Source organism: Lasioglossum baleicum, chromosome 6 (genome assembly GCF_051020765.1).
Source record: "Lasioglossum baleicum chromosome 6, iyLasBale1, whole genome shotgun sequence".
Classification (NCBI taxonomy): Eukaryota; Metazoa; Arthropoda; class Insecta; order Hymenoptera; family Halictidae; genus Lasioglossum; species Lasioglossum baleicum.
Genome location: NC_134934.1, coordinates 3222451 through 3249087, shown reverse-complemented (window position 1 = coordinate 3249087; position 26637 = coordinate 3222451). Strand labels below are relative to the sequence as shown.

At 47.1% G+C, this 26637-nt stretch overlaps 1 protein-coding gene across 4 annotated transcripts in view; it reads right to left on the bottom strand.

The window, feature by feature from the left end:
- The window catches only part of LOC143209766 (uncharacterized), a 206475-nt gene that overhangs the window by 126303 nt on the left and 53535 nt on the right, over positions 1-26637 (bottom strand). The window contains exon 2 of one of the 4 annotated variants that reach the window (XM_076425879.1): positions 1-26637. This exon is cut by the window's left edge and continues 2305 nt beyond it. The exons of the other annotated variants lie outside the window; for them this stretch is intronic. Coding sequence (XP_076281994.1) covers positions 8038-8406 — 369 coding nt within the window. The 5' untranslated portion in view covers positions 8407-26637 and the 3' untranslated portion in view covers positions 1-8037. 4 annotated transcript variants of the gene reach the window in all.

Genomic DNA, 26637 nt, shown 5'->3' with positions numbered 1-26637 from the left:
AATGGAAAGTGAAAATCTCGGGTGGCGAGCACGCCGAGCCCTTCTTTAAGCGGGCTCTCTGGATCTTGCACTGCACGGATTCTCGGAACGGCAGACCTGACGCGAATTTAACCCTTCTGGGACGACGCCCGATCGCCAGCTTCTTTCTACGCGATCTTCTTGGCAATTCAACCTTCATGGGAACTTACATTTTCATATTGTTGCGGATTCCATTGTTCTCGAGAAATTAAGTAACAGAGGATGAAAATGTATCGGGCTTAATAAGCGGACTACCAAAAGGAAGCTTAGAAATTTTCTTGGACATTATAATAGCAGACAATATTGTTAGACGACGTTACTAGGGGTGACTTAGTTCACAATTGAAGTTGTTTTTGCTGTTGAAGGGACTATCGCAATTTTTATAAAGACATGTGGGGTGGAGGTTCTTGATAGGGGTTGAAAGTTTCCACTTTTTACCACGTTTTTGTACAAACGTTCCGGGTGGAGGTCCTTATTGGTAGTAGCTGAAAATGTCGACTTTGTATGAAGACATTTGGGGAGGGTTCTTGGTAATAGTTCAAAATTTTGATTCTTTTAAAAACGTTTGGGGTGGAGGTTCTCCGTAAGGGTTTCAAGGAGCGAGATCGATATTATAACAGTTTTAAGACTCCGGTCGAAAGACGCGGGCCAGACCGGCCGAGACGCGGGGGTAGCTCGGAAGAACCTGCCGCAAGAGTCGAAAGAGGGTGGGCGGGGGTGGAGAAATGAAGGCAGCGTGGCTGGAAAAATGCGAGCCTCCGTCTCCCCGCATACATTTCCATACATCAGCCCCGTCCAACTTGAGGCAGAGCGAGCGAAAGACCGACCGACGGGTCTCGTGCTGCCGTCTCGACTCGAGTCAACTCGATTCAACTCGAGTCGAGTCGGGCTCGCCGGCTGCGGAGACTGACGACCGCAGGGAGCAAAAGGAGGACCGCTGGATAAGGGGAACCAACGGAATAAATCCAACTAATTAGACGAGGAAAAACCGCGGATTAATTACCCGTCGCCTTCGCCTCTTCTTGCTGCGGCGTCCCCGACGGATCTCGCCCTCCTTCCGGTCGGCCCGGCCGGGGAAAACGATTTTTCATCGCCGTCGACCGCGGAATTTTGGACACGTTCTCGTGGACCACCCTCGACGACAGGCTTGGTTCTATAGACTCGGACGCTGGCTGTATTGCGAGATGATGTGGAATGGGTGGGACTTTGATGTAGAAGAAGGGGCAGATCAAGTCCAGTTTTTGATTTTTCAGAAAGTTCTAGTTTCATGTCGGTCTACAATTACACTACAGACAGAACCTTCGCAGCCCAATACGATTCCCAAGCTGGCTGTTTTGCGAGATGTGGAATGGACTTTGAGAAAGTTGTAGTTACATGTCAGTCTACAAGTACGCCACCAATAGAACCCTCTAACCATCGTCCATCAATAAAATCGCCAATAAAAAAATTGATGCAGTCTTCGAAACAGCGGAATCAACTAAACCACCGTACTCTCAGTCGCCTCAGTATTTCAAATGATGTTCAGCTTTGATTCCCCTATTCTCTTTAGAATCACTCATTTTCGCCGAGTCCTACAAGCGAAGTGTCGACCGTGAGACTGTAAATAGATCCCCGAATTTCGAAGACGTTTCAGCCGGCGCGGGACGGGACTAATCTACTTCCTGCCGGTGTCCAAACGCCGATCGCCCTTGTGCAGGGAGAGAAAAAGGTTTTCCTTGCGCTCCTTCCTTGGGCAAATACCGAAAGCAAAAGTAGGATGACGTTGCGGGAAGGGGGCCTTAGGGTTCGAGGATTCCGCGTGGCTTCTGCGGAAGCGGGCTCGCGTTTCACGGAGCACAGGGTGCACACGCACACACACATACACCCAAAGAGAGAAAGAGAGAGATGCCTGGCGAGCTCTCCCGCGATTGCCGAGTGTTTGCGAGCGGTTCGAAAGCTCTCGGAGCTCCAGGAAGCCGCGCGGGAGACGCGCCGGGGAACCAGCGGAACGATGGAAGCCTGAAATGCAGATTTCGCGCGACTCTCGAGCCTCGAAAGCGTCTCCGGCGTCCCTGCTTACCTATCTCCCTAGCTGCTCCACTCTCACGCCTCCTCCCCGTACGATCCCTCCACCCTTTTCGCTCGACTTCACCGTGCTCCGTCTCTCTGCTCTCCCTCTCTTTCGTACCATCTTTCATCCGACGCACCTTCTTTCCTCGCTCCGACGCTTCTCTACGGGCGCGGATTTACTTAGCGCTTAGAGTCACTTTACACCTTCGGGCACGGCTGCGCTCGATGCGATTCTCGATCACACACTCTCTGGCCCGCCTCGCTTCTTTCGATGCTCAGACAAATGCCTTCAGACAAATAAAGACTCGTCGGTTGCTTATAGACGTTGCTCAAACGGTTAAAAACGCAATGAAACAATCGAGATGATACCAATGTACATTTATGCCCATAATTATGAAAGTCTAAGTCGATTCAAAGACTAATAAAATTCTAAATCAAAATCTTACATAACGTAAAAATATTTTTTAATTTATTCAAATGTGTGTGTGTAATCCAATCTCGAAACATGAAATATATGACTTGGACTACTTTCATAATTATGGGCAGATTTATCTAACACGATTGAAAATCACGCCCAATAGAAATCTTCCACGGATGGGGATCGCGATGTTCGACGATCTTCAACAGATCGATCGCTCCTGTAACTGAAGGGACTAGAGGATCAGTACCAAAATGGACGATCTCTCGGTGTAGAGGAGAGCCGAGGTGATCGATGGCGCTGGGCGTTATCTTGGCTACCCCGGCTCGGTCGCCGCGGTAATTCATCATCTCGCTCTGTTTTTCACTTACTTTATATGCAACATATTCCGTAATTTTTATTCAGTCGAGCGGAGGAGCACCCTCCGCGCAAGCCGGCTCGTAAAACAACGGGTCCAGCCAGCCGCCGCGCCGCGCCAGCGTGGGCAGATGGCCGCGAGACGCCCTGAACGAGAAGGACGACGCTCGGCGTCTCTACGTCCGAAAGGACGATGTCCAGGGAAGACTGGCCGCGAGAGAGCAAGGTCCGAGGGGTTACGCAACCCGCACTCTATATGCTAAAGAATCTCGATATGGAGATACAGCCGGCCGGACTCATCCCCGAGACCACCGGTCAGTTTGATTTATTGGCTCGAAATCGGCCTCGCTAAATTTCTGCGGAAAATATGCTGTCCCGGGCCGCCGCACCCGTCCCTGTTTTCCAAACGGCATTTCCATAAAATGAATTATTAGAACCGTTGACCGGGATACGTCCGATGAAGCCGCCACGATGTTCTGGGGCATCGGTCTTCGTCTTCGAGGGGCGGAGGAAGATGTTCGATCCTCTTCGAGACTTTCTGGCGCGCGCCGCACCGCGCCGCCGATTCCGATGAAAATCGTTTACGGCGAACGTATTCGGCGAGAGCGCTGAGAAGTTTGGCAGATTATCTGCTGCAGCAAAACGAGAATCTGTGTATTTAGTACCAAACAGTAGATAGACGATTGCTTGGTAGTTTATTCAAAGACGAAGATCTATTTTTCAGTTGTATTCTATGGAGAAGTTCAGCAAACTGATGATCAGACTGCAGATCTTTATGCGTTTATGGTTCGTAAAAGTTTGAAAACATGTTGGAGTATCAAATTCGACAGAATTTACTGCGATATTTATTAATTTTGAATCTGCAAATGTTATTCCTAGACTGCGGATTTTATACATTCATGACAAAAACGAGTACTTCCAATTTAAGGCAGCGGACATGTAAAAATGTTAGTTTCAGCTTAACAGGATAATTAATGGGAGAATACAATTTATATTTGGCTCCTGTGTCCTGCGATCAATGCAAACATTTTTTATTTTGCTAAAATAAAATAGGATAGGATTTTATTTGGTACCAATTTCTTAAAATTCGCCTGCAAAAATTGAAAATTTCATAAACATCCGCAATCTCATTCTTTCCAGAATATGTGTATTCCGTACCACTTATTAGATAGACGATTGCTTGGAAGTTTATTCAAAGACGAATATGTATTCTGTCGTTTTCTATGGAGAAGTTGAGCAAAGCGATGACATAAACTGCCCCTAATTGTTCGTGCACTAGAACCCGGTGAATTTGAACGGGATCCCCGGAAGGTAGGGCGAGTGTGAAGCAGTTTTCAGACCAGAAAGGCCTAAGTGGCCGGTGCGGCACGTTATCGATGAAGGGAACGGGTGGCACTCGGTTTCGGCGTTTTTCCGGCGCGGGTACCGCGTGACGGTTACAGTCACGGTCGTTCTCAGCTCGTGTCACCCTTCGGTGTCGGCCTGTAAAAGCATCTGACGCACACGCCGCTCTTGCGCCGTACCATTGGGTTAGGCCTGGGTCCGGGACCCTGGGCCCTGGGGCCCGCCGCTCTTTAGATCGTATCGCGGAGGTCACGGTGCTTATGTACCGGTCGCTAACATATTTTTAAGTACCGGCGATACCGTCTACCAGCGGGACCGGACACGGACACGGACACCAACCGAACGATACGATAGACGACACCGTGGGCAACCAGCTTTTCGTACGCGCCCTGGCTGCACACGCTACACGCTCGCGAGCTACACGCGGCACCTGTCGCGCAAGGTGTTCCCAAACTCCTTCCCATAACGTCGACAACGATTCCTCGGCCAAGGAAAACGGTCCCTCCGTAACGTCTCTGATACATGTTCATTCTACGCTCTCCAATGCCCATCGAAAGCTTAAACCATATTCAGGGTGAGTCTCGTAACGTGCCGATCTGAAATAACTCGTAAGCAGACAGCGGATCTTTATGCAAAATAAAAATGTTCTACCTGAATTGCAACAAACTGGAGTGAAATGGAAATGTATCCTCTTTCTTAATGTGTTTGACAGGCTAAAAATAATATAACAAAATTTTTTAATTGATTAAATGGCACCTACTCATTTTTGTCATACATAAATGCATACAATAAGCTATCTACTCGCAAGTTATTTGTTCTACGAGAAAATATTTCGAACAAAAGTTACACTGCATCGAATAATTTCGTTCAGTCAAAATTTAGCAGAAGTTTCCTAATGAAAATGAAAAGTTGTACAAAACTGTATATACGTATTGTATGTTGCAGTAAATGTACAGTGCAAATACATTACATGCCACAGTAATTCTAAACAATTTTTCATCGCGTTATATAAAATTAGCGAATGTAAAATTGGAATCTGTTCCTCTCTCATGCTACCCGGAGTCACTATAACAGGATATCCACAGCCTCTACTTCATATCATTTAGATCCAGCTCACTTGAGAAAAGTGTGCCTCGTTCCACTAACCATTCGTAGCGTCGCATCGTGATATTCAGAATTTGGATTGAATATAATAAACATGAATATTCCCCGCCATTGTTCCCCGCTTATGAATATTGAACTCTTACAGTAAATGCACACCTAGTACGAACATAGTTATTTCCCTGGTAGAAAATTACTAACGATAAACTGATTCTTGCAAGCCTTTGTTCGAGCAACAGTATAAAACGCGTAGACTTTATGAAATATTTATAAAATGTACCGGCGAGAAGTGCCTCTAAAATCAATTAACGAAGATTCTGTTGTTACTACAATGCGTATTATACAAACTCACGCATTATCGCGCAATGAATAGTAATATATCAGGGAACCTCGTGTAACTTAAGTACTTATCCATCTCCCGTGTCGATTTGACACATTTTACACTGGTTCTGCATAAACAACGTGTTATTATGTATCCTGATTTAAAATCCTTAAAGGAGTTCACGTAGCCAATTATTTAACCTTTCTTCATATTGATGATTTACACATCGCTCATCAGACACGTTGCGTCTATTAGACAAGAGGCAAATTAAATTGGAAAAAATGAGGTACGTGGACTAATTCGAGTAACGATGAACAGATAAATATTACACGGCAATTAACATACATGCAACGACGTGCAAAAGCCTCCATGTAGACCAAAATTTCTGCTTCTTATTTATAAAATCACACATCAATGTAACAGAGTGAATGAAGGAAAACATTGCTTCTCATTTCTTCGTTACTCTACGCACGCTAGATCGGATCGAAAAGAACATTTCTTTCGACGTAGAAAGCGCCCAAAATCCAAAAGTTGTGCGAGATTGCTTTAGGTTGTGTAGTGAGCCGAAAATTTTAAAATTTAAGGAAAACATCGAGATCAATTTCGAAAAGAATGTTTTTTTCTCAATCAGTAGATTGCGAGGCCTGGCCGACCTCGATCACCAATAGCCCAACAAGCGAAGGATCCCATTCGATTCTTAATCCTCTGAACGGTCGTAAAATCGCTTAGCAGTAAAGCGCGCCTATAAACCTCGAGGACTTTTCCACATTAGACTTAGAACCGTCGGCGTAAACCGGAAGTAGTTCTACTTCCGCCTGTTATCACCGCTAGAATGAGAAGTATGGTGTTGTCGAGGTCGATAAATCTTTGCATGCAGGTTTCGAATTAAGAACAAAACGGTCGACCACCGGAGTTGAAACGTATCCGCGGGATCAAACTCGCGAATGCGTCTCGTGGGAATCAGCTGGTCGCGTGCAAAGCGAAAGAAAGCGTGGCGGAGTCGGTGGACGAAGGAAGCGCAGGTGAAACGGCTGTGCGAGGTGGAGCAGGTGGACCAACGATCTTCGGCGTGTGCCACGAGGATCGGGCTGACCTCGAGACCGCGGCAATCGCAGAGAGATTCCCCGGTGCAGCTGCGCTTTATCGTACCGAGCGAGCGGACGGCCAAGCGTAGAAACGGCTACGAGCGGAACGCGTCGCGTCGAACGGAAAATCAATTATGTAGCCTGGAACGAGGCGCGGGATCGATCGTGATCCGTAGATCGGACCCGTTTGTTCGTTTAGAGCAGGCCTTGATGACTGTGATCAATCGAGGAGATTAATCTTTCTGGAGGAGAGGCGATTAGGCTGCGTGTCTTTGTGCAGTAGAATTTACAACATTTATTTATAGCATCTTCGAATTCGTATGATTAAACAAGATGTGCATATTTATGGAAGTGAATGTTATACTTTCACTAGAAAGACATTTATACACTTTAATGGCTGTAACCAATGATCCTGAAATTTTTTGTCTCGGTATGTTGAGTTCGTCTCGTTAAGCTCTGAACGGTTTCCGACCTGCACTGGACGTCGTTGGAACGTCTGAAAGAAGACGTCTTAAATACAGAAAACTTCGAAAAACTTCAAAGTTTCCACAAGCGTATACATTGAAGAGCGTTACATCACATTCCTTGGCAACCAAACAGCATCAAAGCCGAGCCAGACGTTCAATCATTTTTAGAACAATCAATACTCCTTACGAATTCGAAAAAGTATACTTTAAGTGGTGAAAGTACGAGTAGCAAACCCACCGCTACTCTCCGAGCAAAGGCTTAAGTTTCGCGCTTATCATACCCAGGGCTTCAGCAGGATTCCCAGGATAAGGGATCCAGGAGTAGTATCATCCCGCGGATCCCTACGTTATCACTGGCGTAAGAGAGGAGAGGAGGCTAGAGCGTGGGTGGTCACAGAGAGAATACGAGCCCGTGTTTCGGGCAAGTAGATCCCTGCAGCTCGGGATGGAAGCTTGCTGTGTCGGAATGGCGGAGCTTTTCGCAGTCGGCAGCGCCTTGCCTTGGCAACTTCCGGCAGCTGACTTCCCCGCGGATTTCGCCCGGAACTCTGGTTCCGGGGCAAGTGGCGCGACAGCCACGAGATCCCTTCTTTATCGGCGCTCCCAGGAACCTTGCTCTCATTTTCTTTTTTCCTCTCTCCCTCTCACTCTGTTCGTTCTCTGCTGTTTTTTCCTTCGCCGGCGGGTTTGGTAGAGAATCGAAGGGGCAAACAGGGAGAGACGGGGAGGAAGTCGTCGACCGGCGTCATAAGGAGATATCGCGCACGATACCCGGTTACCGCACACGGCTGCCGTGTAACCCGTTAACGCACCGCCAATGTGTGCCGCTGTCGTACCAATTAATCGCCGGGAGATCCTTATCGCCATGGGATGTTTTCAGTCACGGCCTGCACTTTCCGCGCTCTCTGGCTCTTGCTTCCTCGATCCGCCGATGCCCCGTTCCGCGTCCGCCAGGCTCTCTACACAAGCATCTAACACACCTCTATAGTCAAGCCAACCAGCCAGCCAGCCAGCCACCGCGCCGGCTGCCTTCGTTAATCCGTGCGATCGCAGGAAATTGGCGTTACTGGAAAAGTCGAGCGCGTTCGGTAACGGTAGACCACGCTCGGCCGTGGGAGACGGATTCCGTCGCGTCGCCAGCAACTGCCGTCGTGAAAAAGCTCGTTTTCCATTCGTCGTGCGAACCGATAGTTTGCTTGTTCGACAGGCGAGCTTTCGATTCGACGCTGCTGCTTGTTTTAGCATGCTAGCACCTGATAGAGGCTCCGGAGACAATGGAGATGGTTGATTGTGGCTTACAAACAACGCTCGCGAACCCGAAAATACAAAAAATTGTGAAATTTTCGGGATGCTTTTCCCCAGAGTTTTAAGATTTTTGTTGTTCTTGAGTGGAAGAAAGAAAAAAAGAAATATTGCATCGTTCACGCGCACATTGTGTGCAGCTATTTCTTTATCCTGTCCCGCGCGCGTATTCTCTTAACTCCACCATAAAATTCGTTCTGCTTTCGGGACCCTCGTAAACCATAAAAGCGAATCAAAACTGGAACACTTCGCTCAGATCTTTCCACACTGCATACATATACATACACGCGTATATTCGCCAAGCGATACCAGTCGAGCTACTAAACACCGCGATAAGCTCGAGCTATTCTTGGTTTCGCAAGCATTTTTTCTCCTATCGCAAAGAAACCGACTTAACAATAAAAGTGTTATCTGCGAACGTGCACACGTTGTTTGAAGGGGTCATCGTTTGCGTTGGTCGCAGAAACAACCGAAATATACTTGGCGATTAACATACAATCGGTTTATTGGTTTCTCGTCCGGGTTCCCAGCCGATCGTTAACCCTCGGGAACCGTAGCTCGGACGTCTAGCGAAACAGCTGCCGCGTGTTTTTCGCGTTTCGTTCTGGAGAGAGTCCGTTTCTGTGTACACCGGTCACGAGGTAGACTCGCTGCGTATTTCGGGCAGTGAGAGCAGCTACATCCCGTGAGAGAGAATGTCTCTCTCTGTGTGTGTGTGTGTGAGAGAGAGAGAGAAAGAGAGAGAGAGAGAGTTAGTCCGATCCCTGGGAACGTCGTTTTGTATTCCGCGTAAGCGTCGAGTGAGCGCGACCTCCCTGTGTGTGAATGAAATTCAAGGTAGGTCGTCGGTCAGTCCGGGTCGGACGAGATCTCTCGCTTGTCCTTGTCCCCTCTCTGTTACGCGTCATCGTCGTCGTCGTCGACGTCGACGGGAACGTGGATCGTCGACCACGGGATCGATACAACCGCGTTTGCTACCTACGAGAACGTGGGAAGATGTCGCGGGCTAAATCGTCCGCGATCAATGTCGTCGCGGGAACCACTGAGGCACGGTGTTCTCGTCGTCCATCGATCTACAACCTTAGTTTACTGTGCTCTGATCGGAAATGGTCGCTGGTCGACTCCTTATTTGGCTGTGACCGATCTTTTCTAGGGAAAGAGGGTTGTTCACCCTCTTCCTTCCAGAGAAGTTTATGCAATTTGCATTTTTTAAGAGAAGCGGGATCCAAATAAAATATTATTTTCAGTGGTAGTAGCCTTTTTAGATCTGAAATATATGAGAATTTCACTAAATTCTGTCGAAGGATGTATTCTGGGATTTTTAGAAAATTTTCAAAAGTCATAAATACATAAAGATAGCGGATTTTATGCAAAATTTCAAAATACTGTTACATTATTTTCACAATTCATTGAACATATTAAGAAAGAAAATAAACTTCCACTTCACTCCGGTTTGTTGCGATTCAGGTACAACATTTTGCATCGAGATCCGCTGTCTATCGATAACACAGAATATATTATGTTTAGTAAGTGAGGAAAAATGTATATTTATTTGTTTTTATTATATTCGTGTGCACACACTTTGTCTGTACAACCCTCTTGTAACCTCTTGTAATTATAGCTCTAAGGAACAATGTATCTAAAATGGAATGATTTCAGTTCCGCTCTATTTTTGCTACGCGATAATCAAGAAAGTAAACATGTTTTACCATTAGCGTAGCTTTGTACTAATCTGCAACTCGCTCAAGACCTACAAAACACAAAAGGCGAATCTACGATCATGAAAATGCAGATTTGAAGTCCGTAATCCTTTCCCCTGAATCAAGGTTAACGCAAACGACCCAAATATCTTTATCAACGTACACCGGGGTACGCAGATTATTCAAGAGCCTAGAATTATTCAAGATCAAGCGTTCAGGTCGTTCCGAACCGAAGGCATTCTTCCGTCCGACAAGACCGGGCATCGGTCCGTCGACGGAGAATATCATCGGTGGACGGACCAGTAGTCAGTCTGCGGCGTGGAAAATCCGGTGGGGTGGTTGCCACGGATTTCAAACAGAGAGGGTGGCAGCTATAGAGAAAGCTGGAGACAGCGTGGAAAAGGGGTAGAAAAGAAGGGGTTCGTCGAAGAAGCGAGCCGATGCACCGATAGAGCTATGGCAGGGAAAGAGGCTGAAGAGGGACGCCTGAAAGACAAAGAGGGATATAGATGAATTGGGTGAAAGATGGAGCAAGATAGAGAAAGAGAGGAGCCTAGAAAGGGGATGGAGGGGTCGAGAGATCCGAGAGGGAAAGAGAAAGAGAGAGAGAAAGAGGAGAGAGAACAGGAGGAAGCAGCGGGTGATTGATTTTTGTCGTGGCTTTGCCTGACGCTATCCGTTATATCCGCGATTGTGCGGACCTGCAGGGGGACTCCCGGTGGCGGGTTCGCTCGGTGAAGCGACGACGGCGGGCGTCGCGGCGCCGTCCGCCGATTGGCGGTTGCCGTCCCCAGGGGGCGGCGCTAATCACCAGACCGTGCAGCACCGTGAGTCTCTCTGCTGCACTCGCCTCGAAAGCACTCTACCGTGCATCGGTGGCTCCGATCTATATACACCCGACCACCACCACCACCACTACCAGCATCGCCTACTACCACCACCATCACTACCATCATCGTCGTCGGTCGTCGTCGCTGTCGGCCACCGTCGCGCCGGCCACCAATACCACCACCGTGTCCACCACCATCGTGTCGCCCACCACCACGCGCGACTGACCTCTACCTACTATACCTACTGTGCGTACTCGCGGACACACAGAGGGACCACGTCGTCCGTCGTTCTCGCGACCGCGCACACCCTCTCCTGCACCCGACCCAACAGGATGTAAACCGACGACTATGACGACGGGAAATGGAATCGCTGAGTCCCTACCTCGTCTCCTACCTTCTACCTTCTCTCTGCCTCTTCCTCTTTCCTCCCTCTGATATACCTTCCACGGTATCCTCGGCACAGCGGAAAGAAAGAGGAATGGCGGTCCCGTGCCAGCAGACGCGAGCTGACCACGATTTTTAGGAGACTCGATCGATCCGAGATGCCTCGATGATTAGCTGATTGTATCTACAGCCTCTGATGAATATCCCTCAATGGCTAAATAAATATGTTCATTGGCCAATTAGAAACGGTTGGGCCTTCGTACTTTGATTTGATGCGTACAGCTTCAAATTTTATGATTTAAATCGGGCATTACACAAAGTGACGGTCGATCGGTCACTTTAATATGTTTAATCAGTTCAATCTAACGGATTGATATTTTCAAATTCTTTCAATCCGTTTGCTGATCAAAATGCGCTTAATTATATTTTTTCATAAAAACGCATAAAATCCACAGTCTACTAACAAGCAGACTGCGGATCTTTATGTAAAATGAAAATGTTCTGCATTGATTGTGAGAAGCAGAAATAAAATAAAAATTAATTTTATCCCTTAAGGAGTTTATCACATTAGAACCAACGTTACGATATTCTGAAATTTTTCTAATCCTTTACTGTTTTACATTTCGCCGAACCAATTTTTTCATATAAATGCATAAAGACCCGCAGTCTACTAATAAGTATACGTTGCGGGTACCGGTGCGCGAATTAGCGCCAGAGACGGCAGGTAAAACGCAGCTGATTGTCAGTCAGGTTTCGGTCGGTCATGGTCGAAAAATCAGACGGCGCTGATCGGAGCGGATCGGAGCGGAGTGGAACGGGTTAAAGGGCAGTGGTCGGGAAACGGTTAACGTGGTCCGCGGCTAATTCGAGTCGAGCATGGCAGAGAGGAACAAGGATCGCGGAGCGGGTATCGGTTTCTGGGGTTCGTGCGGCGGGTTACGTGGAATCGTCGGGCCGGGCCGTGGCGCGGCGGCCGGTTGCTCGGTAATTTACGATCGCGGCCATCATCGGAGGGCCGGGGAGACCGCGGATTTCGACTCCCACGTTCACAGGCGATCGAACGTCAGATTGAACCGCGGATTTCTCAGCGTGCGCATCCCCGCTATCTCGCATCTTATCTCGCGTATCGGCCGGCGTCGACTGCACGAGATGCTCGCTTCTGCCGCGTTTCATTCCCACCGATCGTTCTATACAAACGATCCCGGCCTCTATGTGTACTAGGTCGTCCCGTAGGCTCAGTCTTTTATTGCGCATCGTCCAAATGAACGTCAATGATGTATATGTGCCCATAATTATGAAAATGGTTTTTTCTGAGACTTTTATGGTGGTACGGCGTACGCGTAGAATTATACGGATCTGTTTAATTGAGTGAATATGCCAGGGTTCATTTTGACGCGTTTATCTTGCATACGTCGCTCTTTCATTATAAATAGACTGCGGGTCTACAGTTACTCAAATTAATATTCGGACGCTCTAAAAAAGACGACAACTTTTTTCATATTGTACTATACGGTTTGACTTTTTTGGAAAGCTAGAGCAATTAGTTTACTATAGGATGTGAAAAGAAATTTTTTCAAAAAATGCAATTGATCGGAATTGTAGAAAAAATATTAAAGTTGCATTTTACAACTTTTTTGTGATCTTTTAGATCCGTTTAAATTATATGCACTGTGAAAGTTTCATCGAAATCGGTCGACGTTGGCAATGAGCTACAAACGTTCCAAGATGATAAAAATTGCAGAGTTTTACAATTTTCGGCCTATATTTAAGAATTCTTACATATTTCAGTGCGTGTCGTCTTTTCCAGTATCAATCGATTTCGATGAAACTTTCACAGTGCATATAATTGACACAGACCAGAAAGCGTACTTTTTAAATTTTCAATGTAGGCCCACATAAAAAAGCTGTAAAATGCAACTTTTAGTATTTTTTCTACAGCTCCGATCAATTGCTATTTTTGAAAAAAAATTTCACATCCTGTAGTAAACTAATTGCTCAAGTTTTACAAAAAAGTTAAAATCGTATAGTACAATATTAAAAAAGTTATCGTCTTTTTTAGAGCGTCCGAATATGAATTCGAGTAACTGTATATGCAAAATGAAAATTGTCTGCATCGATTGCAAGAAACAGAAACTAAATCGAATGTTATTTTGTCCCTTAATGATTTGAATAGAGGAGAAATCATATATTGACAGTTTGAAGTTTTAAAATTTTCCAACAATTATGAATTTCATCTATTCAATTTTGCTATAAATGCATAAAGATCCGCTGTCTAATTATAAGTACACGAGAACTCGTAAGTATCTGATCGTTCAGTAATACGTAAAAAGAAGAACATACTCATTTAATGCTAATATCCTTTTCCTTTAAATATTTCGAAACAAGAAATACATCACTTAGACCAGTTTCATTATTATGGGCACATTTAACCTGCGTTCTTATAAAAATCTCGCTACGTGTCCCCACGAATTCTTTCGTCGGTCTAAAATAAAATATAAAAATGTTTTGTCCATGTTTTAACAAAAGAAAGAATGTCGATGTCTTACCGACGTTTGCAGAGCTACATCCAAAGACGATCACTGTTCCGATCGTTTCAACAGCATCTTCTTCAGTCTACATCGTTTCAACTTGATCGGTGCAATTGTTAACGTGCAGATACATCAGAGGTCAATGTCCTTAACAGTGAAATCGTGTTACTACCCGTTTAGTATAACTCGGGTAATGGAAAGGAACGTTCGTCGTTCCCAAGACCAAACGAGGAAATCTGCACGGTCGAAGTTGGCCGTGCAACGAGCAGCGGATCGATTCGGGAAATATTAAATTATCGTCATTCGGCCGGGAGCCGGTGGACAGTAATGCCACAAGATATCGCAGTTTGTAAATACTTGTAAATATCCGCGCTCCATACACCAGTTCGCCGCGCGTGACCCGACTCCCTAATTTATGACAGCAACGCGCCGCGCGTTGAATAGAGATTGGCAGAGCGTGCGGCAAGTACATATTTCGAGTCCTCGAAACGGTGGTTCCCGTACGCGCGTACCGTTAAAACTTTCCCTCTTAAAGACTGCTAGGATCGATCGGAATTGGGCCCTGGTTAAACGAGAAAAGAAGAACCTCCTCGGTGTAATTGTTAACCCCTTGCCCGAGTCTCCGCTCACATGATCGCACCGCTTCCGGTGGTGATTTTCATTATTCCGGAAAGAGATCCAGGGTGCTGTATCGTTGACGGATAATTCGTAGAGGAAACTGTTCTCTTCATTAGAAACTGATTATGATATTTATCATTGTAAACGATTCTGCAGTTTTTAGAATTTGCCTTCTAACTTGTACTTCTAAGTTTTCTCAACTGCAATTATTAGACCGCGGATTTGATGTATTTATGACAAGAATGGGTCGATGTCATTTGAAACAGTAAAAATATTAAGATAATCTAAGAACGTCCATATGATATTTTCAATTTATTTGAAATTTCATATGATTTCAGTGTCTTGTAATTGACGAAGAAAATTTTCATTTTGCATGAAGTTCCGCAGTCTAGTAATTATATTCACGTTTTCGATGGATCGTCGAATCGCTTGGATTGGTTAAAAAAATGTGAATTTCGAAGGAATCGGAGGAATCAGAAAAATGTTGTCTGGATAAATTGAAAGCCAAATGAATTTCTAAGGCGCGAGGAAGCTTCCGCTAAAGGTTTCTCTATCCGGCAGCTTTCGTGTAGCCGCAGAGTGCTATTACGTTTCCAGATTCGTCCGAGTCGGCTCGTAGAAGCTTGTTCTCACGAGGAAGTTGATTTACGGGATCTACTGTGGCGACAGGCGCACGTAGATCGCCGGGAACACCGGGAAGAAGTCGAAGCACACGAGGAGCAACGTGTGTCGATTGAGAATACGCGAGCCCCGGAAGACACGTCGGTCCATCGGGTGCGAGACGATAAGCCAGCCGCGTTGATTTACGAGACGGTAAACCGCGCGGCGATTCTACTGCGGAATAACCTGATCGATTCTTCCGAAACAAGATCGAAACAATACGAAATAATCCTCCTTTTACAAACCCTAAACGGTAGGCGTCCGAAAACGATTTTTATAAAAATTCCTCGTGTTTCTTTCAAATTAAGTTCTGCATCGATTAAGCAGGAAACTGACCATAAGATCTGTTATTTGATGCATTGTTGATATACCGAACAAAATGCTCAACTGGCCCCTAACAAATTTATGCATCTAGATACGAAAACGTTACGCAAATACTTTATTTATGTTTCACACATTCGGCCTGGGTTAGGTAGCAATTTTCTTTTCCGTTTTGAGTTGCATCGCATCTCAGGTTACGTTCTACAATAATTGAATGTACCTCAGCTAGAAAATTGTTGGCAATTTGAAGTTGCTCCACGGTTTACTAATTTGAACATAGTGTACACAGAATGTTTTGTTTATTTTTCATCCTTGTAACATGTTCACCGGCGCAGGAACTTCGTGTTTCACTCTCGAGTCTTGCCTGTTTCATACGTATAAACGATCGGAGTAATTAATAATTATCATTGGTTGTTTGGTAACGAAGTAACAATACTCGTAATAATTTAGTTCGTTTCGGACCAAATCAATTGATATTTAGTGCCACTAATTTTATGACAATCGTTTCCAAGCAAATCCGTAGCGTCGGCGATCGGTATCCGCCACGCCAGTAAATGTGTTAATTGGTCTTGTTGATCGACCAAACGACAGTGAGTTGAGTGCTATGCGGCGTTCAATTAGGACACGTCATTATGTACGCGTTTAGACGAAACAAGTGAATGTTCGTTTGCCACATCATCTCCGAAAACTTAGAGCTCGCAACGCAAAACTAACGTTGTGCCCAAATTTTGTCGCGATCATCACAAACTTAGGCATCAGATTCGACGTTGAACATCGTCGATCGCCGCAGCCAGTGTCAGTTCGCTGCGGTGAGACAAGCGGAGCGGGTATTAATCGTGGGCGGCGCGTGTCGTGAGTCCTTTAATTCCGCAAATTGATTGCATCTCGCGTGCGCGAAGCTGGGGCGGAGGTGCGGGAGGCGGTCATTTGTCACGCGGAGTCGAATCGCGGAGTCGGAGCGTCCAAGGTTAGTGTATTGCAGGAAACTAGCATAAACTGAGACAATTGATGTGCGAGTGAGAGAGAGGAGGGAACTGGTTGCGTCGTCGTCGGCCGTTCGGTGTAGTTGATAAAGGTCGATAAATCGCGAGTAAAACGGAGTGATAATATCGTGGTCGCGGCGGGCCGGTTCGTCGCCGGGGAGGAAGAAGCGCGGCTCCGTGAGGAAAGAGGAGGAGAAGGAGTGGGGAAGGCAGTCGATGTGGTTGGCGATGGAAGGGGCGATGAAGAAGCGGCGGGGAGACGGAGGTCGTCGCGTCGGAGGAGGAACGCGACGGTTGCGGGCTCGACGGGAGGCATCGCGCTCGATGGAGGGGGTTGATAGGTAGGGGAAAACTCATGGTGGGGGGAGCTCACGGTTGTGGGGGCTAGGGGGGAGGACGGAGAGGGCCCCGGGGAGGAAGCGTGCCGAGACGAGAGCGAGGAGCCGTGTGCCACCGCCGCCACCGTCGCTGTCACCGCAACCTCCGCCACCGCGAGGACAACGTAGGAGGGACCAATGGACATGCGCGGGTGTGCCGCGACACCACGGCGACCTTCTGGCCACCTCCAGAAACAAAATGGCTACCGCACCTCCCAACCTTGCCGAGAGATGGCGACAGGACCACGTCCCTCCTCGGTGCCTTTCGATTTTGAATCACTAAATACCGGTTAATGGACCAGGACTTTCGACTTGCACTCTCATTTGCCTGGCTCCGGCCAGGCTACCGGTGTTCGCTCCACCGCGCTGACTTTGCGAGGCGACCCCCTAGCCGCTGGCTAACAATTTGCTGATGTGTACCCTCTCTCCTCTGGAGGAAGCTCTTTCACTTTCGCTTTGGAGCTTCATGGTCGTTTTTCGGGCTTCTTCCAGCTGATAGGTGAGCGCCTTCTTTATGCTAGCAGTGTAAGACATTGCCAATACCGAGGATGTTGCAGCTTATCTTTTAGTAAAGATTTATAGTATACACTTGTCTTACGTTGACTGTCTATTACTTCAAGATGTGGTTTTTTCAAAGTATCCCATTTCGACGAACAGACTACTATTCCCCTAGTATAAAGTAACCGATTTACATCAGGAGGAAAATTCAAACCTTTTTTGTTATACCACCACATACATGTATATACGCTGATAACGTTAAAGAATTCTTAGATTCTGCATTATGAATTTATTCTCGACAGGTTTACGAAGAGCCTACATTACTAATAATTGTTACAAAAGACCAAAACTTCCAACCATTACCCTAACCATTATCTGGTACAGATGACTTAATCAGAGCCTTCGCATTAACAGTTCCAAACAGTGATTCGAAGCCCCGATCGAAAGCGCTGATATCTTGAAGTATTGGAAGATGCAAGGGACGTTCAATGGGAAGTAGAAACGGACTGTTATGCCCAGGCAAGGCAGAGCAGCAAGGCGGCCCAATGCGAGAGTTAAAGCGGATAGGGCCCAGTCGGGGAATCGGTCCGAATCTGGTGTCGGATCTTATCGGGCCTTCCAATTACGCCGTTCGATCCGCAAGACGCCGGCGGAACTACTCTCGCGCACGGTCGGTGAACACGCCAGCGACAGATAGTCACTCGATACGCGGCGTTAATTTGTCGAAAGCACTCGCGTCAGCGCGCCACAGTGAATATCATTTGAATGCATTAAGCCTGGCCGCGTACACGCGTTTGCGTAGTTACGTGGACGTAACGCGGGGACCAGGTGTGTTTCTCGGGACCGAGAGTTCGCCGTGACTTCGATCACTTTGCAACGCGATCCTTCCTTCTCTTCTACGATCATTCAATACAGTGCGTTTCTTGAACAATCACCATCAACAAATCTTTTTAGTTAAACTTTGTCACCGAGATTACTTCTCGTACTCTATTAGATCGTACGAACCCCAACGAAGTTCGACGCAAGTAATTTTCTTGTGAGCAAAATTCACTTTTAATTTTATTTTACCTTGTTAGTTTACCGATCTTTCTCCACTGTGTCAATTTCACGCTGACGGATACAGATTCAGTTCTTGAAATGAGGGACAGGTTAAGGGGTGAATTTATCAAGCAAAATCGCGAAAGTAAGATCGGAGAGCTGCAAGGTTTGCGAGGCAAGGAGCGAGTGTGTAGAAATTCGATTGCGGGGGTGGATTGGTGATTCGCGGGACGGTTTTTTTCCCGTGAGGAAGAAGAGTGCGCCGGGTTTCACGACACAAGTCTGTCGGAGACATTGATTGGCGAGCGACAGGAGCAGAGCGGGGCCATCAGCATCGGATCGCACGGCATCGTTTCGCATCGGTCGGTTCGGTTCGCGTCGGCCCGATGTTTTTAGGACGGTGGATAGGAGCAAGAGCTCCCTCATGCATATTCAACGGCACTCTCAACTCCTCCGTCACAGGAGGGAAAGAACCACCCCCGCGTGCCCGGCGCGCCCCCCTTTAGGCATCCCTATCTCGTGCTTGAGAGAAAGAGACGGGACGCCGTCGCCGTCGTCGTAGTCGTCGTCGGCGGCGACGGGGCGATAGCTGCTCCGCTCGGATAGATAGATAGATGGGGACAGACGGCCGAGAAAGAGAGACGGTTTCGTCGTCGACGTCGTCGTCGTCGTCGTCGTCGTCGACGACGAGCTGTGGGGGGGGGCGTACGATTTCCTTCATATTCCTCGTCGGCTTTTGTCGGTGGTTGAAGATAACCGGGAGACGACCTCCAACGATTCTCGATGGGATCGTCCTCCGCAAAATTAGACAGACTTCCGGAGATGGAACCACTTGATTCGCTAGCCTGGAAGCTGCCTCCGCCGCGCCGTTCGATTCCAGCGACCTGAAAACCTTCCACGAGAACACGGTGAGAACAGGCCGGCGCGCCGGAAAGACGGGTACTGGATCGCGAGTGATGGCGTTCTTCGATCCGAAACGGATGTTGATCGAAGCTGTAGAAGATCTAGATCGGTGGCAGAACTATGTTAAACATTGGGTGGTGAGGTGGATCTTCGGCTAACCGAGTATCTTTCCTGGAGCCTGGAGCAGAAGAAGTAGAATATTGAAGGGGAGGATGTTGGAAAATATTTGTAGTTGATACGATTTGTTCATCGTTCTCTGGAAAATTTTCTGGGGTTTTGAAGATTGTACATGCAGTTTATTAAACCATTTTTATTTTCCAGAAACGTCCGCAGTGTATTCGCAAGATGAAGTAATTGTTTTTAATAACTGCCCGACTTAGCTCTTTACAAAGAATTAATTAGTAACGATGTATCAGTGATCGAAATCACGGGCACCAATCAATCCCCAAACTCGTTCCCATTTCAAATTGATTAACCGCTCCCAGAAGACAATTTGCCATCGCAGCTTGCACCCTTTCTATCGGGGAAAAGCACGGGGCGCGATATGCCTGTAAAATGGAAAGCACATCCAGCTAGAAAGGGTGAGGACCGGGGGTGGCTCGATCGGGGGAAGCTCTCGATCTTGTAGGATGATCCCGGTGGTTTCTCACTCGGTCGCGGAGATCCGTCGTTCGGTGAAAGCGCGAGAAAGGTTCGAGGTGTCGGCAGAAGCAGAAGCTGAAGAAGGAAGAGCAAAGAGGCGGGAGGAAGAGCAGGAGGCTGTTCGGTTACGACGGCGATAAATTCGAGCGGAGGATTTCGCGGTTGAGAACTGCGAACGCGCGAGAAGCGAGAGCGAGAGAAAGAGTCCGAGCCCGTGGCTTTTCCGGGGATTGATATCCCTCGTCTCCCCTTTGATATCCACCCTCGGATATCCCCAGTCGAGCTCCTACACCACCCTCTTCTGCCCCTCCACCTCGAAGACAGATCGAACTAACCCTGTTTACACCGGGACGCGATGATTTGCCAAATTAATTGGCTCTCCCTCTTACTCTGTTGTGCGAACCACGGTTTCTCTTACTGAAGGAGCACTTCTCTCCCTCTCTCTCTTCTCTCTGTTCTGTGCCTCGTCCGGCAAGCTCTCGCGAGCACAAAAACCGCGAATAATCTTCGCCCCAGAGGCCGGGTTTCATTAACGGTGAGAAGGACGGGCCGCGCGCGGTTAATTTCTAACGAGGCTCCGGCAACGTTTCTCTTCGAGAACGCTTCGCGAGCCAGCGTCACGTAAAAACCGTCCTCCTCCTCCTCTTTCTTCTCCTCAACCCTCTCGGATCCTCTTCCTTCCAGTTCTTGGTAGGCGTGAAGGAGGAACGGGATCGTTAACGCAAAAATAAGGCGACCCAATACGCGGGAAACGACGCCGGGGAATGCTTAGGGTGTCCTCTTTCTCTCGCTCGCTTTTATTCGAGGAGGACGAGAGGGTGGTTTTGGTTTTCGAGGTTGTTGTTCGTTTAACTGTGTCGGATTTACTGCGTCCATGTAACTACGTTAGCTGTGTCACGTTGCTGATTGCCTCTGCCTTAGCTCCGAGAAACGATGCTTCCTTCTTCTTTTGGGATTCGAACTGTGATCGTTTGGGAATGTATGCCCAGCTCGTCCCAGAGGTTATGCGTAGATTGAAGGTATGGCAATTGGGGGATGTTCATTTGTTTACGAATAACATTACTAATATTACTAATATTTCAGATATAATAATATTCCTTTATGTCTCGTGGCTGTTAGACAGACTTGGTTTCGCTTCACCTCAGCAAGTTCGATTGCAACGACTAAATTATTTCGATGTCGTGGAATGTTTTGTGAATGACAGTGCGACAGTGACCTCATTAACAGTAAAATATAAGAAATCTCAGGAGGCTAATCTCATCAGCCTGCGAGAATATCGAGCAATAAACTAAATAGTGAACGCTGGCGTCGTTCAGTGCACAGTTGAGTGGGCGGCAACCTTTAATCGATATCTATAATGATAATTGACGCGGCTCGTTTCGCGTGGAGCGGAGATCGAAAGATCAACGGAGATCGGTATAACAAGAAAGAAGGATAGGGAACACAGGGGAGGAAGAGAGACAAAGAGGGATCGAGATGGGCGTCTCTAGCAAAATCGTCGAGTATCTTTTCACGCGGAGAGCCGAGAGGCAGCGCCGCGTCGACAGCAGCGAGGGGAGGCCGGCCACGCTCGTAAAACTGCTCGTCGACCAGCTCCTTTTTCGCGGAGCGGAGTCGAACGGAGCGGAGCGAAGCGCCTCGTCGCTTCGGGCGTCGAGAATACGGGGGCGGTGCCAGTGAAATGAAATTAAACGGGTCCCTTTTGCACCGACCGGAGCTCTCTCTCTCTCTCTCCTCGTTCGCGGTAAAAACGAGTGTGGACATCCGGCACTAACCTGGACCGCAGCTGCCCCTCGGACAACGATCCTCGCCACGTCGCGTCCGACCGGGGGTGTGCTTTTCGAGAAATTTGCGGCGCGGACGGAGCCGCGACTAATTATTTGACACTGGCTTTGTTTCCCGGCGATTTCCTTCTTCCGACTGCGAAAACTTTCCCGAGAGATTGGAACGGACCTAGCTTATGCAAACGCTTTGTTATCTTGGTCTAAAACAACGGTCGATGACCTCTCTGTTGCGTCGAATTGTTCTTCGAGTGATCATTGTTCATCGATTTTCGAATTTTTGTAGAAATTAGCTTTTCCATGAAAATTCACGCAAATATTACATTATCAGAACCACAGCATTCTCGTTCCCAATCTTCCGACCACCAAATTCCTCGAACTTTTTTTAAAAATTTATTCATTTATACAGGTCGCATGAACATCTAGGTCGCTAGCGACCACAAGAGTTACACTTGAACATAGTTATAAGCACATTATGGGGAGATCAGTTCGCAGTTGTTACGGTCATAATTACAGGGTGCGGTAAATATTTGTGGATCTTGGGAATAGGATAACTCTGGATGATGTTCTTGTCGATATTGAGGCATTCACTTAAATTGCCAGGGATAGCCAAATTCCTCGAACTTCATGAAGTCCTTATGATCGTCGCTGGGTATTCACAGTCCCAATAAAATCACAATGCAGGAACTTCGGACCGAAGACAAAGACAAGACTCGCAGTATCCACAGTGGAACTTCGACAGAGTCAACGTAGTCCATGCTCGTCTTCGTCGGTTTCCCGAAGCATCGGGTTCCGCGAGGGCGAAGTAATCAGCCGGATAGATCGTGTTGTTTTCGTTCCGGGTTTCCCAGACCCCCAGTTCGTGATCTTATTCTTTTGGAGTACGCGGTGGGGTGGCGGACGAGGGGGAGGGTGGGGGCGGGGGCGACAATCGATACCTGGCGCGAGGTTAGAACGAACGAACAGAGAGACGGAGGTGGTCGGGTGGGGTGAGAAAGGGATCGAGAAGGGTGTTAGACAGCGAGGCCTGGGGGAGAGAGAGGAGTGTGGGGGTGGCGCCTCATATTTTGCTCATTAGCGTCAGCATCGTCGTCAGCGTCGGGACGCCCTCGGTTCGCGTAGCCCAGCCAAGGGTGGAGAGGGACCATCCATCATCTTGTCCTCCGTTTCGTTCGCGGCCAACCCTCCTCCTCCTCCTCCATTTCCCTTCTCACCCCCTAGCCCTCAATGCTAGCCTACCGCTCAACCACTCATTTGCACTCGCCAGACTTCTTCTTCCTACTGAAGGACAACCATCTTTAAAATTGCGAGGCGAACGAGGGAACAAAGAGCCACGGATTTATGCGGCTTTCCATTCTACTGTTCAGACGGTGAGGGATTCTTTGATATTTCTCAACTTGGCCTTCGAGGAGCAACAATCGTCTTATTAATACCAGTTGCGAGCCAAGATTGGGAATTCATTGCGTGAAGATGCCTCTGGTGGGGTTGTTCGTGTTTCGAGCTGATCGGGATTTTTGCGCAATTGATTTCTGCAATTTTTCGTTTAACAGGGCACCAATCAGAATTTTTCTGCGAGTGATATGGTCCGAGAGGCGCCGGTTTATACGGTAAATGGTGCACTAGATCGAGGCCAGGATCGAGGTCAGAGACGCGTGTCGTTGGTTAACGGGCACAGGAGACTGAAAACGAGACACGTCGATCCGGGCCAAGCGGTATCCGCGGGATCGGATGGTTGCGGTCGCTGCCGGTCATCTACTTTCGCATGAAATCCGTTTTTAGCGACAGATCGTAAAGCGATTTATGTGTACGAGCGGCTGTAACGGCCGATAGTAAACGGTAAACGCAGCCGGCGCTCGCTCAGAGAGAGAGAGAGAGAGAGAGAGAGAGAGAGAGAGAGAGAGAGAGAGAGAGAGAGAGAGAGAGAGAGAGAGAAAGAGAGAGAACCCTCGAACGCTCTGTGCGCGCGGTTAGTTGCCACGTAAAGGACTTTATTACCCCGTACCACCTCGCGTGCCACCTAGTTACGCTTCAATAGAAAAATCATAAACAGCCTTTTTTATTCCGACAACCGGGGCCCCTTCGCCACGGGCTTAACCGGCCCGCGTTCCTACCGATTCGATGGGGAAGTAAACTGGCCTCCTCTCCAACGATACCGTTTTCCTACGATCAATTTCCTTTTTCCTGTATTTCCCCATCAATTGCTTCCCTTAAATTGGATTAAACACCATGGACAAGGACCACTGAAACTTCATTTGTGTAACCCATTCTTTTGACAAACAATTTCAAACAACGCACCGTCATTAGACAGCGGATTTGATGCATTTATAACGAAAATGAGTAGGTGTGATATAAAACAGTAACAACATTGGAAGACATTTCTCAAACCTGGATCATTTTTATTTGATGTAATCTGTTTCGCATTGCGTACATAAAATTGAAGCTGTTTTCTCATGTAACGGTGGAACCTTTGCAATTCATAGAATATAGACGAATTCAATAATATTAAGACTATTTTGAATAACGTTATAGTCATCTTTACAAAGGGTTAACCACTCTAAGAAAGATAATAAATATCTATTTCACTCCAGCTTGTTATAATTCAGGTAGAACATTTTTATTTCTATACAGCGAATCTGCTAGACTTGTCCGACTTTTGAAAGCATAACGGAGAACCCAATGCATCGATATACCAATTTTCAAGTCGGAAAAAGATTCTTCTGCAACGTTTTTTGTAGATTTGGACGAGATCGTGATCTCCGAGGTGTGGTGGCTACGAGCATTTCGCTCCGAAGGGTCTCAGGGGCTATTTATCGTGCGACTCGCTAACTTCGTCATAAACGCAACGGCCAGTCAATGCCGTGGCCCACGCTCGACACGAATCGCGTGGGATAATGCGGCTCGTAAAACAGGTTGTTGCGTAAGAGAAATTCTAAGCATTCGTGTGCGCGCTCGGAGACCGCGGTTAAGCAAACGAGCCAAGCGTATTTCCCGACGTGAGATCGTCTCCGCGCGCCAACTGTATGCTATCCGTTTTCCGAATCTTCGATCCTCGTCGGAACCGTCGCGTCGGTTAATTTTCGTCGAATTCCCATTGGGGAATACACGATGCGGCTTCGATTGGTTTTCCAGGGATCTCGTGGCCCGAACTCGATTCCAGAAACGTTAACATTTTCGGTGCTACCAGAAATGGCAGACTGCCATTATTACTTGCCTGGATTTTAGAACAAATTTTTCAAATGTTAACAAAAGGGGCCCAGGCCTTGAAATATCTTGTCAAGATATGTTGTCATCTATTTATTTATCCATTTATTGTGCGTTAAACCGTAATAAGGTTTATATAGCATATATATTACAAATTATACCGTATATGATCATTAGACCGCGGATCTTTATGCTTAATAGCGGCTTATAAAAATTTTTAGAAAAGGCTGGAATATAAAATTCGATAGAATGTTGTACAATTTTTATCTGTTTCAGATCTACAAAGGCTGATCCCATTAAAAATAGGATTTTATTTCATTTCACTTTCTTGAAAGTCTAGAAAAATTGGAAAATGCATAAACATCCGTGGTCTAATGATCATGTTACAATGCGGCTTAGTATCCGACTTACAATTAATTTATATTAGTTTTGTTGAGTTACATCTACATTGTAGTTGTAACCAGGGGCGTTGCCAAGCCACATGATTTAGATCTTGTGAATTCAGCAGCACACTCGCGAGCACTGTCTAAAATAAAATTCACTCTGGCTAAAAAGAAGTTGTTCGGTATGTTGACCTTGACAACATACGTGAAGATGAAGGTCATCGGAGCTGGGTCCCCTTTTGTAAACATTTACCCGAAATTCTTTCAATATTTTTACTGTTGTGTTGCGATCAGAGAACACAGTGGACCATCAGTTGAAGATCACAGAGGTCTAGATATCCATCTTCGTGGATTATCCGATGGAATCGTGATCGCGGCCAATTCCATGTCCTGTTGACATCCTGGCGCACCTCCAAACATCCTTTCCCACCGGGCAACAGTTTCCCAGGTAGGAAAGTGGACGATCGAGGCTTGGGCTACCGTGAGTGCAGCCTCGGCTTCATCCAGGCACACGGTTACCGCCGCTTGATATATTTAAAAGCACTCGTGCCGCGCATGCGAGAGGACCAGCCGGTTCGCAGGACATCCACGATCGTACAGAGAGGACAACGGAGGATAACAGAAAAGGAGAGGAAGCAGAATAAGAAACGGAGAGAAGTTCTATGATCGTGCGGAGGGACAATAGTGTTCTTGTATAAGCAACGATCATATAGAGTTATTGCTTTATAGCCTCTTTCTTTTCGGACTTTTTATTTTTGGTCAGAGATTGCGGTCTCCTCGAAGAAGGATTTCATTCGAGGTACAATACGTATTCTGGGAGCTGTAAAATGTTTGATTTGCCAGCACTTGTGTATAGTAAATCGAGGTAGATTTTTTTTTTAATTCATAAATGCGAATTTGTTCAGGACTAGTTGTTGAATTAATGTTAATACATATCAACGAAAGAGAGCTAGAGATGGAGATCAGGGACCACGATCTCCTAGATCGCGTAAAGAGGGATTAGTGGAAAAATGATAAGGGACTAACAATGGGAAAGGGCGGTGAAGATGGGGTCAAGGAGAGAAAGAGAGGTTTTGTGATCGGACAGAGACTGACCAACAGTTAAAACGTCAAAGAGCAAGAGAGATGGTATAGTTCGGTGTGTATGTGAGTGCGTGCGTGCGTAACGGAGCGTGTCCCGCGGACGAAGTAGGCGGTCGCGTCGTTCCATCCGGTGTTCTCGACTTTCGGTGCAGCCACGGGTTTTTCTACCTGTCCTCGTCTCACGTCCGTCTGTCCGGCCGGCCATCCGTCCGTGCGTCGTCGAGTCGCCGAACAAAACGTGGAC